General features: G+C 44.5%; 1 protein-coding gene across 5 annotated transcripts in view; it reads left to right on the top strand.

Moving 5' to 3' along the window:
• fndc3a (fibronectin type III domain containing 3A) overlaps positions 1-16,016 on the top strand; it is a 60,187-nt gene that overhangs the window by 31,003 nt on the left and 13,168 nt on the right. For all 5 annotated transcript variants that reach the window (XM_058079096.1, XM_058079097.1, XM_058079094.1 and 2 more), the window contains 14 exons: positions 4,284-4,360; positions 4,666-4,909; positions 4,983-5,270; positions 5,794-5,852; positions 8,287-8,450; positions 8,535-8,594; positions 8,674-8,812; positions 9,027-9,080; positions 10,426-10,550; positions 10,661-10,835; positions 11,873-11,959; positions 13,998-14,136; positions 14,219-14,287; positions 14,610-14,728. In XM_058079096.1, coding sequence (XP_057935079.1) covers positions 4,284-4,360; positions 4,666-4,909; positions 4,983-5,270; positions 5,794-5,852; positions 8,287-8,450; positions 8,535-8,594; positions 8,674-8,812; positions 9,027-9,080; positions 10,426-10,550; positions 10,661-10,835; positions 11,873-11,959; positions 13,998-14,136; positions 14,219-14,287; positions 14,610-14,728 — 1,799 coding nt within the window. The remainder of the gene's footprint in view (positions 1-4,283; positions 4,361-4,665; positions 4,910-4,982; positions 5,271-5,793; positions 5,853-8,286; positions 8,451-8,534; positions 8,595-8,673; positions 8,813-9,026; positions 9,081-10,425; positions 10,551-10,660; positions 10,836-11,872; positions 11,960-13,997; positions 14,137-14,218; positions 14,288-14,609; positions 14,729-16,016) is intronic.

Below are 16,016 nucleotides of genomic sequence, written 5' to 3'. Positions count from 1 at the left end.
ACCATGGGTGAGGGTAGGAACGGAGATCGGCTGCTAAATTGAGAGCTTGTCCTTTGGCTCAACTCCTTCTGGGCCACAACAGACCGATGCAGATTTCGCATCACAGCAGATGCTGCACCAATATACCCGTCCATATTACAGTCCATCCTTACCTCGCTTGTGAACTAGACCCCGAGGTACTCCTCCTCTCGGGCCAGGATCTCATCCTCCACCTGCAGATGCCACTCCACCCCTTTTCCAGGCATTCTCAAACATTCGAGGAGAAAAGAAAACTAACATTTGTCTGTAGAAACGGGGAAAAGGAAACCACAGCATACGCTGTGGAATGACACAGAACAGGGCAAACAGGCTAGTCTGTTACTTCCAATATTCTACAAAAATTGAAATAGTGTAGATAAAGGGGTGCTCACACTTTTTCAGCATGCGAGCTACTTTTAAAACGACCGAGTCAAAATGATCTACCCACTACAAAAATGCAAAACATCTATTTATTTTCAAATGTATTGAGGATTATTTGTACGTACAATGTATGTTGATGTACCTTACATAACCAAATGAGCCAATATTGCAAAACACACATAATTAACTATTAACATTTTTTGTAATTACCTGAGTTTACTTTGATGACTTGCACTGAATTGAACCAGCCAGGGATGCATAGTCCGGACAGTAGCTGCTGATAGCCAGCCTCAAGCACACTTCCAAATGTTTATCAGTCATGGATAATATCCGTATCATAATATCCGTATAATATTCCATATCCGTATGGAAGTGATATGTTTTTTGCCTTTTTACTTGGTCCAGTTTTTGCCTTTTTACTTGGTCCAGCTCCTTCACTCATTTTAGTGACCATAAACTTTAGCGAGGGCTTAAAATCTGACGCAATTCGCCGACTAGCTTAGCACTTTGCATCGTTGTTTACGCATGAGCGGTGACCTAAAGGTCAAAATTCAGTTGTCATCTGACTGGTTGTCCTGTATGTCAATCAAGTAACGGGGATGGATGATAGGCTGACATGGTAAGTTCTGCTGCACTTAGAGACGTTGTTTGATTTGATTGGTCGCCCGAAGGGCAACATTCAGTTGTCATCTGAATGGCTGCCCTGTATATCAATCAAGTGACGGCATTGATGCTGGGATGATATTTTTTTAATGTCACGCCGCGATCGACCAGCGATCGACCAGTACCACCTCCGCGATCGACCGGTAGATCGCGATCGACTTAATGAGCACCCCTGGTTTAGATAAAGGGAGACAAAACTGCGGGTTGGCTTTGTAAAGAAATGAAGATGAGCTTTGTAGCGGCCAGCTTTGGATGAGTGTAGTGAGTTGACATGTGCACTAGTACATAGTTAGATGGGGAAGTTGCAGACGTGTGTAAGCTTTGTAAAGCCTGTACACACATCTGTGCTGTGAACTCTGGACCCGTGTCACCATGTGCCAGAGCGCTACACGCTTCTCTTGTTTGCCAGCCTAAAGCTAATATTAGATGACTGAAGCATTCTTTCAGCAAGAAGCCACATGAGTGTCTAGCATTGAGGATTGTGTTGTTTGAGGCCAACTTAAGATGTTGCTCATTGTAGAACTCATCTTTGGGTTTCAAAGGCCAGTCTCTCGGCTCGTGCGACCAGTACGGCTGTCTATTTGCAACTGGAACTCTCTGCCTAGGCCAGCGCTGGAAAAAGCATGAGCACCACTTCAAGCGGGCCACCGGGAGGTCACGGTGTGCCCGGTCTTTTTGCCCTCTTGCGTGACACGCGGAGTCGGGTCCCTGGTGTTTACGTCCTCATGTGCAACTTGGCCCGGAGGTTCTGCTGAGCTGGCTCGCTTCGGAGCTGAGCTCAGCCCCTGCACTCGTGGCCACAGCCACGCAGTAAACTTTATCTCTCAGCACTTTAGCTAAGTGGTCGCATTTGCCAGGAATTGGGTGGGGGAAAAAAATGTCTTTGCCTTTTTATTTTTTCTCTGTGACAAGTATTTCAAAGAAGAAACTAATGAATGAAAGAATATCTGAGTAGAGAGGCTACATGGATGTGTGCATCATATTTGCCATTGTCATTATGTTAAAACACCCATCCCAAGTGCTGGGCCGGGGGCCAGTCATGGGTTAACAGTTTCAAGGTATACCATGGTATGAAATAGTCACGGTTTGAAAAGCACTCATTTATTCCGCCATACCTTCTCTGTCGGTCCGGCACCGACGTGTGTCATGTGTTAGGACCCTATGATTTCCCCCTTCACAGAATCACGGAATTGGCCAGCAATGCCAAAATGTACTGTTAAAGTCAGACTCTGGGGGTAAGTGACATGACGTGGCGTAATCGCATAACAAACACTAACTCCCCCTCCCTGAAATTAAACATATTCAAACTGTCCGTCATTTGAACAGTTGGCAGAATCTGAAAGGAAGCTAGTGGGGTTAGATTAGTTTAGCAGAGCATGCTGGGGTGGCTGTATGTGTGTGAGTGTGTTCACACCGTGTTTGTTCTACCACTTCAGTGTAAGCCAGCGTCTTACCATGCCCGCTCACGACATGCAGGTTCTGAGTAAAAAATGAGAGCCACCCTTAATCTATCTTGCACCCATGGCACACTTCTGGCCTTGAAAATAACAGCCGTGTTTGCCACATTTTGTGTCAAACAAATAAAGATGTCATAAAAAAAAATGCCACTGGAATTGCACGAGTCGCTGGTGACTCACAATGTCAAAAACAGAATTGTTAAAAAATGAATTCGGGGTAAAAATTTAATGATGCAGTCGCAACAGGGCTTCCATATGCTGAAACCACAGCCATGGGCTGTGGTACCCAATTTAACCGTTGCAGCATAGCTAGCATGGACGTTAGCTGCCTCGTTAGCATCAAGCGAGTTCTGCATCTTATACATCCATACATCTGCATCCATGAATCTAGCATTATTCAGTGAAAAGGCTGTACTTATGTGAAAGATTCTTTCAAAAGGGATGAACATGTAGAGGATTGACTCGGTCTACAACAGCTTCCTGTGTAAATGGAGTATGCACCCGCAGTAACGATGGGTGGCAGACCACCAAATGTGGAGATGTGATCGAGAACTAGACAGAAGCCGAGGATAAGTGCTATAAATCCTTTACTCTCAGCAACAAGCACTTGGCAACAGTTGCTACATGCCCTTTGCACATGCAGTTGTCCATTTCCATTTACAAAATGACAATGGCTAGAAAATATGATTTAAAAAACATTTGCACGGTAAGACTTAAAAAAAAAAAAGCATGGTTTGACTTTTTTAAAAAAGGTAGACAGCTAAGCCTGGAATATGCTTCTGTGTGGAGTGTGGCAGTCGTAGCTTGACGTGCATGCCAGGCCTCATCTTTTAGTACTTTATTTTCAGTATTTGCTTTGCAATACAAGTGACTGATGGAACACATTGATTACTTTACTCTCAATGTCTCTCTTTAGTTGCCATTGTACACTCAGGACAAAGGATGCTAACAAGCGACTCGGTCGGTGAAGGTTGGGATTGTGTAAAAAGATGAAGACTCTGTCGGAGGGGAAAACTTAGCAACCACTCAGAAGCCACCATGCAGGCTTTCGAACACAGTTTCAGCTCAAGAGCTTCATTGGAAATTTGGTTCTTCCTCTGGACCCAAACTTGAGCCTCATTTAAGTTCAGGCATGTTGTTCCCACGGTGCCACGCTATTTTGTATGCTAGTGACGTGCCAAATAAAGAGTAAACGTGTGCGTATTCTGTGCAGGGCTGCGTGCTAGTGTGCAAAGAAAATGTGGAAATGTTCCAAAATTTGCACCACTCCTAATTTCTGTGAGCTAGCTAGCTTTGAATGCAAAGTGAAAGCACCGCAACCGACATGCTAACAATGTGGGCGGTGCATTCTCACAAGAATGGGTTAACTTCCCATCACCCACCCGGCAGCAATATCGGGGGAATTCTTGGGACATCTTGGCTCTTCCACGCGTGAATAACTCATACTGCCCAGAGCGATGTCTGCTAGTCCACAGTGCCCTCGCCCACACTGTCTGTGTCTCTTCTTTTTTCCACTTTATTGCCTCCTTCCTGCTCTTGGCTCATTCTCTACCTTTCTTTATCGCATGAGCTTCTCCTCTGGAGTTCAACATGTTGTGAAAATGGAGGAATGAGTGAATCTATGGGTGATGCCTGCTTATGATACTGTGTGTGAACTAAAACAGCCTAACCAGGGATTCAGCATTTAGCATGTGGACATTTAGTATGAAAGCAGCATTTGTCCCCAATGGAAGTGTTTGATCTGGCTTTTTCCTGCTTTTACAGGTCCTGCTCAGGTTCCCATGATGTCTCCAAATGGTTCAGTGCCTCCAATCTACGTGCCTCCTGGATACATTTCACAGGTATGTGTCCTGGTTCCTCTTGGACTGATGGACAGTCTTGGCACATGGTCTTGGCACTAGCTAAATATGGACACAGTTTATGGTCTACAATGGGGCATCCAAAGTGTGGGCCACGGCACAATTTTAATTTTTAATTTTCATTGATTGCTCTTTGTACACCACCTCACACCTCACAAATGCATTTGATGTCCAAGTCATGGTTTGCTTTCTAAAAACGTATGGTTCTTGTCTTGTGCCCCATTCAAGCAGTAGATGTTGGTACCTTGGTTAGCCAGCTCATTCATCTACTGTATCTGCCCTCTCAGATCATAGAAGAGAACGGCGTGCGGCGGGTTCTGGTTCTACCGCAGCAACCGGAGTTCCACCCAGGCGGACACTCTCCTCTCCACCATCCTCCACCACCGCCCCACGCCCACCTGCCTGCCTTCATCCCCCACCCGGCCATGATGCCCCCGCCTCCGCACCTGTACACGGGCATGGCGGGCAGCGGCGACATGAGCTCACAGTACATCTCCCAGTATCACCCCGCCCACATCTACTCAGAGCAGGGTGAGCCAGCAAATCTCAGCCTCTGCTCGTCCTCCAAAAACTCACCGCCGTGCTCCTGTTTGCGCCGCATCAGTCTCTGCAGATTCCCACTCCCAACACGGACGCCCGGCGTTTGTCCACAGGGACGACAGAACCACCAAAACCTACGAGCGTCTGCAGAAGAAGCTGAAGGAACGGCAAGGAGGAGGAGGAGGGCAGGTGAAGGACAGCCCTCCCCCCTCGCCGCTAAAGACCCGTGGCAGCCCCTTGCCGCAGGACGTCCGCAACGGCGTGGGAGCAAAAGGGCCTGAGGCGGAGCAGGGTCAACCCAGCCACACAGCAGACAGGCAGACGGGCCGGGGTCGAAACGGAGAGGCTGGAGGTCAGTGGGTGAAAGTGAGGCTAATGTTGAGTGCTAACCCCGGCTAGTTGTTATTATAGAAAATACACTCGTAGAATGACAGGAGGCAGCGTGGTGTTGAAATGATGCCGGTGATAGCTGGGCTTGATGGAGCGATGAGCAAGACTATGACTGGTGCATCAGACATGTTGATGAGCCTGTTGGGCATGGTGCAGACACCCTGGTGCCTTCATCATATGCCATGACAAGCTTTGGGCCATACTCTCATGTACACTATGCCTTTTTATCCCTAACCATTTCCAAGCTGCAGCCTTGTCAAATAGTCATATCAAAACTGGAAGCAACTCTGGCGCCTGAAGGCTTAAGTCTGTTTTTGACAGTTTCTTATTTTTAGCCACCAGGAAAAACATTCCACATTTCTATTGAATTGGAAAAGACCATTGAAATCAATTTGTGTTTTAAACTGGCAGTTGAATCATGTGATGTTTTTTTAAAATAATGTATTTATACACACATCTTTTTATATCTTCCTTTTCCTCCATAGAGCTGGATGCAGCAGCCCAGGCCCTGCAGGCGCTGCTGAGCACCATCAGTAAACCAGCGGTTAGTAGTGGGCTCTTATTATTGGCCTGTGTACCTTTTTATCCCAATTGTTTGGATTTGCATGTTTTTATGTGACCATCAGCAGTACGGCCATGAACATGGGTAATGATGCAAATGCGTTGCGTCATTAAACATCCTATTAACATTCGTGATGAATTCCCGCTGACGTCTGGCTAATGGAGTCGGACCTGCTGACTAGCGTGCTTGGGGGAATTTGCACTCCCAGATGTGTCGTCAGACGTCCACGTGTTCAGGGATGAGGCTCGCGTATTGACAGGGTTACGTTAGAAATATAGAAATCATCACTAAAGCTGCCTTCACACAGCATGTGTCACCTGGATGGGCTTTTTTCATGTCAGTGTAAACCAGGGGTGGGCAAACTTTTTGACTTGTGGGCCGCATTGATTTAACAACATTGACGGGGAGGGCCAGACTATAATATTTTACACGTAACGGTCAATTTTTACACGTATATTTCACACACGTTTTACATGTAAAAGTGTCATGCAATCTGCTATATGTGCACTTTGAAATTATTTATTTGATATAAAGTGTGTTAGAAATTAAATGTATAATAATAATAATGATTATTATTGTTATTTAATAATTATTTTTATTTAGTACTATTATTAATTAATATCATTAATATTAATAATTATTTTTAATTTAATATTATTATTATTTAATATTATTAATGGTAATAATTAATATTTTATTGATTGTATTATTAATATAATTATTATTTATTTAATATTATTGGAAAATATATATTTTTTATATTGTTATTATTATTATGTGCTTGTGTCCCTTTTTTAGGAGCATTTTGTAAACAACAGACCACATCAAATAACGAAATTGATAAACCAGCTACTTCAACCATCAAAAGGTTGGCTCAAGCCATGATGCCAGGTTGTATGCTGAGTTTAAATGAAATACTTTGGAAAGAACAGGCGGGCCGTATTCAAGCACTTGGCGGGCCGGATGTGGCCCCCGGGCCGTAGTTTGCCCACCCCTGGTGTAAACATTCCAAATGCGACTCGGGCCTGGCTCCTATGCAGATATAAATCCCATATGTATCTGAAGGGTCAGGTGCCATTTATTCCACATACACGTCATGGAAAGGCGTGGTTTATCATAATAGACGTCAATGTCTTACCACTCCTGCCTAACATCCACCCACGTGCTCCTTGGAACAAACATGGCAGCAAGTTTTCTATCTACTGATTGAGCCATAATTCTTCATCTGCTATGCTTGGGAAAATAGTCAAACTGCCACAAACATGCTACAGGGAGCATGATGTTGATGTGCAGATTGATACTGAAATTGTGATACGTCCAAAAGCAGCGTTTCATGCTCTAAAGTCATTTCTCTTATCAAAATATTGGGCCGAGTGCCCGCCCTGAATGCCATCCCAAACTAAAGCTTTTTTAAGGCAGCACTCTGGCGACATATTTTTGTATGACATGAGTTGCAGGGTGCGCAACATAGATCACAACAACAGGAAGTCCCACACGGCCGACATGCTTGTCTTTGTGAAGGGAAAGTGGGCGTGAGACAGCCGATATAGCCTGGTTGCTGCAATGGGGGCGGAGGTGATTATGCTTTTTCCACAGAAATCGGCCAATACTGATCAGTGGCTGATGGATCGGAGCACCCCTATCCTTCTCATATTGATTAGATGGTATTCCGTCATTACGAGAAGAAATCCTTTCAATGATACATAAAAGACTTCTGGGTACCTGAACCAACAGAAAGAAAATGGCAGTTCGAGGCACTGGTGAATGGGGATTAGCACTGAAATAGAATCTCTTTCACCTCCTAAAATGTTGAGCACAAAGCTGTGAGCTCTCTTTCAAAGCGTGTGGGTAAAGTGTGAAGGATGATGTCCAATAGAAAGAAGCTTGGCCCTCAATGGAGACGGGTTATTTATTTATTTATTTATTTATTTGCTTGGGTTAAAGGGCTGTGATGCCAAACAGTGGGGTATAATGCAGCAAGGTGGGCCCCCCCTGGACCGGGGGAAGGACGTGCTATAAAGGCATCTTGATCTAATGTCCCACATATGAATAATGGCGGACTATTTAGAAACCTCCTCAGAAGGGAGGCAGAATCATCTAGCGAGTTTCACAGCCCATTTCTGTTGCGAACAGTCGCCGAGATTTCTCACTCGTTGCTTCTTTTTTTTTTTTTACAAAAAAAGCCAACAATTTTGAAGAGTTTGAATACAGTAATTGGGGGTTGTCCAAGCTTTTTTACCAAGGGCCGTATGCTGGAAAATGAAAGGATGCAGGGTCTACTTTGGTCTTTTACATTCTGTAAAGCATCCCATGTAGATATGCTCAGACATGATATTTATGTTTTTTTAAAAAAAAGCCTATTGTGGAAAGTTCTACCCACACTCCCATAGGAAGTGAAGATGCTGTTGCGTTGCAGGTGTCGGACATCCAGGCCAGAGGAGCAGCAGTGAGCTGGAGTGCGCCCACCAGGCCGGAGAGTGAAAACAGCACGGCGGACGAAGGCAGCCCCCCGGGTCCCCTCAGCTACGAGGTGTCTGTGTCATTTAGCAGCAAGGATGGCAAATACAAGAGCATGTACTGGTGAGCACCCCGCCCTCACTTGGAGATGTGACACACGTTGACGACTGGAAACAACGCTGACTCCACACTTTTCTTCCATTGCAGTGGTGAGGAACTAAGTGCAACTTTGGAAAACCTTCGACCAGCAACAGACTATCATGTCAGGTTAGGCGGAACGCTGCAAGTTGAGTGGCTACTTTTCAAGGAACTCTTAGTAACCCCCTGTGGGTGGCTTCCCCCTCAGGGTCCAGGCCATGTGTAACTGTTTACAGGGAAGCCCGTCAGAGGCCGTCAGCTTCACCACATTAAGCTGTGAGCCGGAACCTCCCAATCCTCCCAGGAAGGCCAGCGGGACCAAGAACACACTGGTGCTGCAGTGGAAGGTATGCAGTCACCAGTGAAACCCACCACGCTAGCACCGTAACGCCAAGCACAGAGGGAGGGGCTTAGCCAAAACAACCATGAATTCTAAGCAGACCTCCTGTGATCACACGGCTTGCTTGATGCACCTTGTTTGCATCCCATTGTTGCTGGGAGTAAAGAGGGGGGGGGTGCAAGTGTAGCAGTCATCATTCTGATTGCTTCTTTATTCTGCAGGCCCCCTGTGACAACGGTTCCAAGGTCCAGAACTACATTCTTCAATGGGATGAGGTAGTGAATGTTTGCTGGTTTTTACAGTAGTGTATTGGAAGAGTTTGTACTGAAACTGTTATAGCAGGGGTGCTCACACTTTTTCAGCATGCGAGCTACTTTTAAAATGAGCGAGTCAAAATGATCTACCCACTACAAAAATGCAAAACATCTATTTATTTTCAAATGTATTGAGGATTATTTGTACGTACAATGTATGTTGATGTACCTTACATAACCAAATGAGCCAATATTGCAAAACACATAATTAACTATTAACATTTTTTGTAATTACCTGAGTTTACTTTGATGACTTGCACTGAATTGAACCAGCCAGGGATGCATAGTCCGGACAGTAGCTGCTGATAGCCAGCCTCAAGCACACTTCCAAATGTTTATCAGTCATGGATAATATCCGTATCATAATATCCGTATAATATTCCATATCCGTATGGAAGTGATATGTTTTTTGCCTTTTTACTTGGTCCAGTTTTTGCCTTTTTACTTGGTCCAGCTCCTTCACTCATTTTAGTGACCATAAACTTTAGCGAGGGCTTAAAATCTCGCAATTCGCCGACTAGCTTAGCACTTTGCATCGTTGTTTACGCATGAGCGGTGACCTAAAGGTCAAAATTCAGTTGTCATCTGACTGGTTGTCCTGTATGTCAATCAAGTAACGGGGATGGATGATAGGCTGACATCGTAAGTTCTGCTGCACTTAGAGACGTTGTTTGATTTGATTGGTCGCCCGAAGGGCAACATTCAGTTGTCATCTGAATGGCTGCCCTGTATATCAATCAAGTGACGGCATTGATGCTGGGATGATATTTTTTTAATGTCACGCCGCGATCGACCAGCGATCGACCAGTACCACCTCCACGATCGACCGGTAGATCGCGATCGACTTAATGAGCACCCCTGTGTTATAGTAACACAGCCGCCAGCGTTAATGCTGTGAAGAGCTGTGGTTACATTTGTCTCTAACAACTGCTATTGTGTACATTCCATGCTTCAAAAACATGGGAATGAATAAATCCTACTGTTTGGTGTTTGAGAAGAAATACGTTTATTCAAATAATGTCAAAATCTCGTCTCATGGTGCATCGTAGGTCTCGTGAGTTAAAGGTCAGAGGTAGTGACATGATGGAAAGTCTCTCGAAGGTGCAGCAAACAAGTGAGGGAGATGATAAATCTTTTTTATCGCGCTTGGTGCTCCTAACACATTACAGCGTTGTGAAAGGTCTATTTTGCATAACGGGGGACCTTTTAAAGAAATGCATCCTGTGGGTCCAATAGCAGCCCTGCTGGACGCACATGCTGTTTTCTTTCCAAGCCCAGGCTGCTGCTGACTTGTTGTCATGTGCAGGGCAAGGCCTCAGGCGTATTTGAACAGTGCTACTACGGACCTCAGAAGCAGTACAGACTGACCAAGCTTTCACCAGCCTCAAGATACTGCTTCCGCATTGCAGCCAAAAATGACCTGGGTGTCAGGTAGGCACTTGCGCTCCTACACGGCTCCCATCTTGTGACGTGTGTTGGAGTGACTGTGGCCATCTTTGTGATTCATGCATGTTTCTGTCTCTCCCGTCTTCCTTCTCCAGTGAGTTCAGTGAAGTGGTGGACCTGTTCACCTCATGCAGCGTGCCACAGCCGCCCTTCCCTCCGGAGCTGGAGATGGCAGGGGTGACCTGGCTGTGTCTGAAGTGGCAGAGGCCCAGCGGCTCGCCCAAGGAGGATGACGTCTACTACATATTGGAGATGGAGGAGGAAGGCTCGGTAAGCTCATGCATAAGAACTCCCAGTCTTTCTCATACACTAAATTCTTTGGACCACCACACCTTTGCCCTCGCTCATAAACACATGATGATGGGACTTGGTGAATCTAGGCTTGTGGCTACAGCTGCATACATACACTACAGTACAGTACATAGAGTACAGTACATTGAGTAGGTGGTATTGTGCATCGTGTCTCTGCTTCTTAACGCACCTGATGTGCAACATGAAACATGTTAGTGTTTTTGCGTGTACATGGAATCCTTCCTCATGAGGTAGCTCAATCAAGCTAACATGATTTTTTTCAGTCATATATTTACTAACTGTAATGTAGGGCTGCAGTTCTTACTTATTTTCTTAGTGGATTCATCTGAAACTGTTAGGCTCTTGACTAACGGTGTGGAAAGTGCAGCCTGGGGGCCATTTGAGGCACGTGGCACATTCTAAAAATATAATTTAATAGGAAAAATAGCTTTAATTTAACAATAATAGAGTGAAAATATGAAGAGAAAAAGGTCATGTGACATGGAGGGGTAGTATTTGGGCCGGAATAACATTGAAAGTTAACGTCATTTTGGTAACATGAAGATCAACCTTTCAAGAGAAAGACTTCTTTTTTTTCCAAGTTGTAATATTGTTTAAAAAAATACAAGTTATATATTTTTGTTATTTGGTTGTGGAAAAAGTTGTCATGTTAAAGTGTCACTTTAGTCACTTTGCACCTACATGTACACACATGAAGATGGAAAAGAAATAACACATCTCGCTTTCACCATCAAATCACAGAAAAGAAGAATGTCTGCCGTTCAAGCCATTTTTGGCAGCTAAAGGAGAAAGTGAAATGATTTGTTAATTCATATGACATTTGCAGCTTCAGCCTCCAGCAGCTTCCTTCATGTACGCACACAAGCACGCACGCTCACACACGGCCTTCCCGAGCACATTCTCCTTTGGCCAAGCTGTTTGTCTCCTGCAGACCTCCACGCTAACTTGTGAGCTTTCACTCAGGCGGGATGTTTGTCTCCGTGTCTCGCTGCCAGGGTTACGGCTTCCAGCCAAGCTACGACGGCGAAGAGCTCTCCTGCACGGTCAGGAACCTCCACAGGAGCACCAAGTACAAGTTCCGGGTAAGGCAACCCCACCCACCCACCCACCCACCCTGTGACGTTGCAAGGTCTAGTCTGCCGCTTTGTGTGTGTGTGTGGATGCGACAGGCCTTGGGCGGGAGCGATGCTGATGTCCACAGCAGCTTCATGACTCATCCACTCGCTGCTAAAGTGTAAACACGCAGACACCACAGCTCACCACCTTGGCGTGCAAGGCCTCTTTTTCTTCTTATCAGCAGCATGTCCACTACACTGAATAGATACATTTCTGCATGTCTCCTGAGCAATGTCTTGTGCGCCTTATGGCAGTCGTTAGAAACCTACACCATCAAGCACTCCTTCCCGCTGTCATTTGCAGTTCTGCTACGCACCGGGCGGCACTGGCTACCGGGGAGGGCTTTGTCTCAGCTTTGCTTTGAGGATGATCCCCACTCTGCAGGCTCACCCAGATTATCAGGCTTTTTTCAGCAAATTTGCTGATAAACAATATTATTGTCAACCTATTTTTTTGATATCAAGTTTTTGTCATGAATGTCGTGACACCCCATCATCAGAAGCCCCAAACTTTGATTGGAGTTGGAATGTCAACAGCTTTTAAATAAAAATAGAAAAACAACATAATAAACAAAGAAAACACTGAAAATAAAATGCACTTGAATAGAAATGACAGTCAATGACTCACACTCGTTACTGTTTGAATACTGACCGCAAAAGTTATAAATAATAAATAGTGTGAAGTTGACATTGTGTCTGTGCAGATGTCAGCTCATTTGCATACCCATTTCCTTTATTGACTTTTAGTAACATTGTGTGTGGAACACACTCTGTTCTTTTAACCAGTTTTGTGGGGGTCAAAGTGCAAGTTTGAATGCATTTGGGGCACAATGAGGTGTTCTAATCACACCAGCATACATTGCACTGCTTTGGATTTATTTGTCACTGACTTTTTCATGTCAGAAGATGGAAGTGGGCTGAAGTGGCCGTCAGATGGTATTTTATACACATCAGGCTCTAAGAAAGTATTCTATCGTGGAGCACAGCACACACGGCTAGCAAGTAGTGCACTCAATAAGCGCGTAGCAAAGAGACTGAGGCCCTGTACAAGTGGAAACCATCTTGTTTTTTTTGTTTGGCTTTTTTTTGGCCAGTTGAAAAATGTTAGCATCTGTACTGTTTAGTAAATAGGCATAGTAAATAGTCGCACTGACCACTGGGTGAACAGGATGTAATACACAAGGCACGCCTACGAGTGGCAATCTAAACAGACATGCAGAGGAACCATGTGACACACCCACCCGACCATAGAAGAAGAAAGATTTTCCCACTCAGAAATAGTGCTTCAGGGCACCCAGAAGGCCTTTCCCGTGTGGATGAGAGGCAGAAACCATAAAATACCTGAAAGTGTCTCCCTGTGCATAGCCCCTGAATGACTTGAGGCTTTTGTGGATTCATATCTTCAATATTTGTCCAGCTTCTTGATGTCTTCGGCTTCCTCCATCACACGTTCACACGTTGTGTCTCCAGTAATCCTTCGTTTAAGGCGGTTGATTGCTTCCAAACCTGACTGTGATAAGTGAACCACTGCAAAGTAGCATTCCTTTGTTATAAATGGAATCTTTAGGTAAACACAGAAACCTATTTGCCACCTTCTAATATGCTTAACAATAGAGTCCTTTAGACAAGAAATAACACCCCTACACTCAACCTTGGCATTCTATTACAGCAGCAGACATAATAAGAGAAAGTAAGACATAAATGTGTGTTGCTGTGAACGTGTTCCAGTGCAAGGAGAGCTGAGTGGAGGATGGACAGGAAGTGTCGTTGGGGGCGACTACCCATGTTAGGGATCATTGTGCCAGATGATTCAAAGCGTCAGTAAATCCCATTGTTCCATGATGAAGTCTGGTGCTTGTGTGTCTCAGCCAACATTACAGTGACATCACTAGCACCTAGTGACCAGTGTACAATACTACATCTCATCACAGTGTCACGTGTCTTCTGAAAACCACTCCCAATTTACAAGAGAGCTTCACTTCCTGTCCTTGTGTCCTTTGTCCAGGTGGCGGCTTACAACTCAGAGGGTAAGAGTAACCCCAGCCCGGTGGTGGAGTTCATCACCAACCCAGACAGACCCAGCTATCCCTCCAGGCCCGTGGTTAAGGGAAAAGTGCTGCCAACCAGCTTCAGGCTGGGCTGGGGTGTGTAGACTTTCAAATGCTTCAAGCCCATTGGTCCTTCTTTCACCACTAACATGGCTCCGTTGACACTCTTCAAATGTAGAGCCCCCAAAAGAGAGCGGAGGAGCACAAGTGACCAAGTATGTTGTTGAGCTGTCTGAGGGTTTAAGTGGTAAGCGGCAAACACTTTACTCATCATCAGCGCCAACTAGGGGTGTCACCAGACACTCAGTTCACGAAGCGAGACCAGACCGGGTTTAACATTACTTTTAAGAAAAGTACAATTAAAAGAGAAATACTGCAATGTACTAATATAATTTCTACTAGGACAAAGAGACTTCATGACTGACAGAAGGGCTAACTCTAGTGCAAGAATCTTGTTGGGAATCTTGTGACACCCCTAGCGACTATACACATGCACGCACACACACACACACACACACACACACACTCATACAGCCATGTTTTGTATTGATAATGTTTGCACTTGGTAGGGTTGTCGTGGGAGCTGGTGTATTCGGGCCCATCTATGGAGTATACGTGTGACGGCCTGAAGCCCGGCTACTGCTACCAGACCAGAGTGTACTGCATGAGTGAGGGGGGGCAGAGCCCGGTGAGTCATTCAGAACCAACACACACACACACACACACACACACTGCCCCTCTCGGGGTGTGTGTGCGTTTACTGCCTGGTAATGTGATTTCATATGCAGCGAGGAAGAGGGTTCAAAGGTGGAATTGCTGACTTTTTCTGGAATGTTGCCCATCATCCACAGTCCTGATGTGAGACATGAGCACACATCTTTCTCTTTTCCGTGCCTTCTGACGATATAAAAACGGGTAAAAGAGACAGGTAATGAATTATGTGTTGGTGTTGGGTCAGTAGATGTTCAGACATGTGCATCACCACCTCATCTCCACTTGACTTGTGCTGTTACTACATCCGTACAAATACAGTATATATCACCCCACCATGTCAGTTACAGACACATTAGTCATTAATCATGATTAATTAATCTGATTAAAAGTTGTAATCATTTGACTACCCTGGTTTTTCTATCTTTATATCTAACAGAAAAGAGAGAAGTGTGTGTTCATGTCTCACTAAAGCAGGGGTCTCAAACTCAATTTACCTGGAGGCCACTGGAGCTAGCCCCCCCCCCCCCCCCCCCCCCCCCAAGAAAACTGCATTTATTAAAAACAGAAAAATATACAAACTTTTTCAGTGCTTTGGTTCTGATTTTCTACAATAAAAGCTCTGATAAAACATTCCACTGTTCTCAAATATCTTAATTTTTATTTTTCTGCACAAAATAAGATGCAAAATAAACAAATCAAGAATAATGAAAATCAATCAATCAGTAATAAATAAATATAATAATAATAATAAAACGGCAAATAATAAAAAGTTAAGAAAGCACATATAGTTGGTGGGTAGACAAATGATTTTTTCAGATTAAAATGAACAAAGCATTATTAGAGCCCTGTAGACATGACAAAACACGACTATAGTCACATTTATACTCTTTTTATTTACAACATATTGCGCAACTGCAGGGTCTTGAGACACATGCTAACTCGCAAACTAGAGAGCTAGCGACCTAAACGGTAGCCTTCAAGTTATTTCCTTTAAACTTAAAAAGCCAAAAACTTACCACTTCCACACGGATAGGGAGGATAACTATTAACAGTTATTTAACCTTTAACATGAACATGAATCAAACGTAATAATTTTTTCTGGGTACATGATACCATACAGCATCCATATCAAACTTGCGCGGGCCGCACTAACATTAAACTTTCATATCAAGGCGGGGGCCTCAAACTAGTGTCCTGCGTGTTTGAGACCCCTGCACTAAAGGATTGTGGATGATGGGCAAAAAAAAAAAATGTAAGTCTAT

This window comes from Doryrhamphus excisus, chromosome 8 (assembly GCF_030265055.1).
Source record: "Doryrhamphus excisus isolate RoL2022-K1 chromosome 8, RoL_Dexc_1.0, whole genome shotgun sequence".
Taxonomy (NCBI): Eukaryota; Metazoa; Chordata; class Actinopteri; order Syngnathiformes; family Syngnathidae; genus Doryrhamphus; species Doryrhamphus excisus.
Note: the sequence above shows the minus strand (reverse complement) of the source record. Positions and strands in the feature narration are given on the sequence as shown.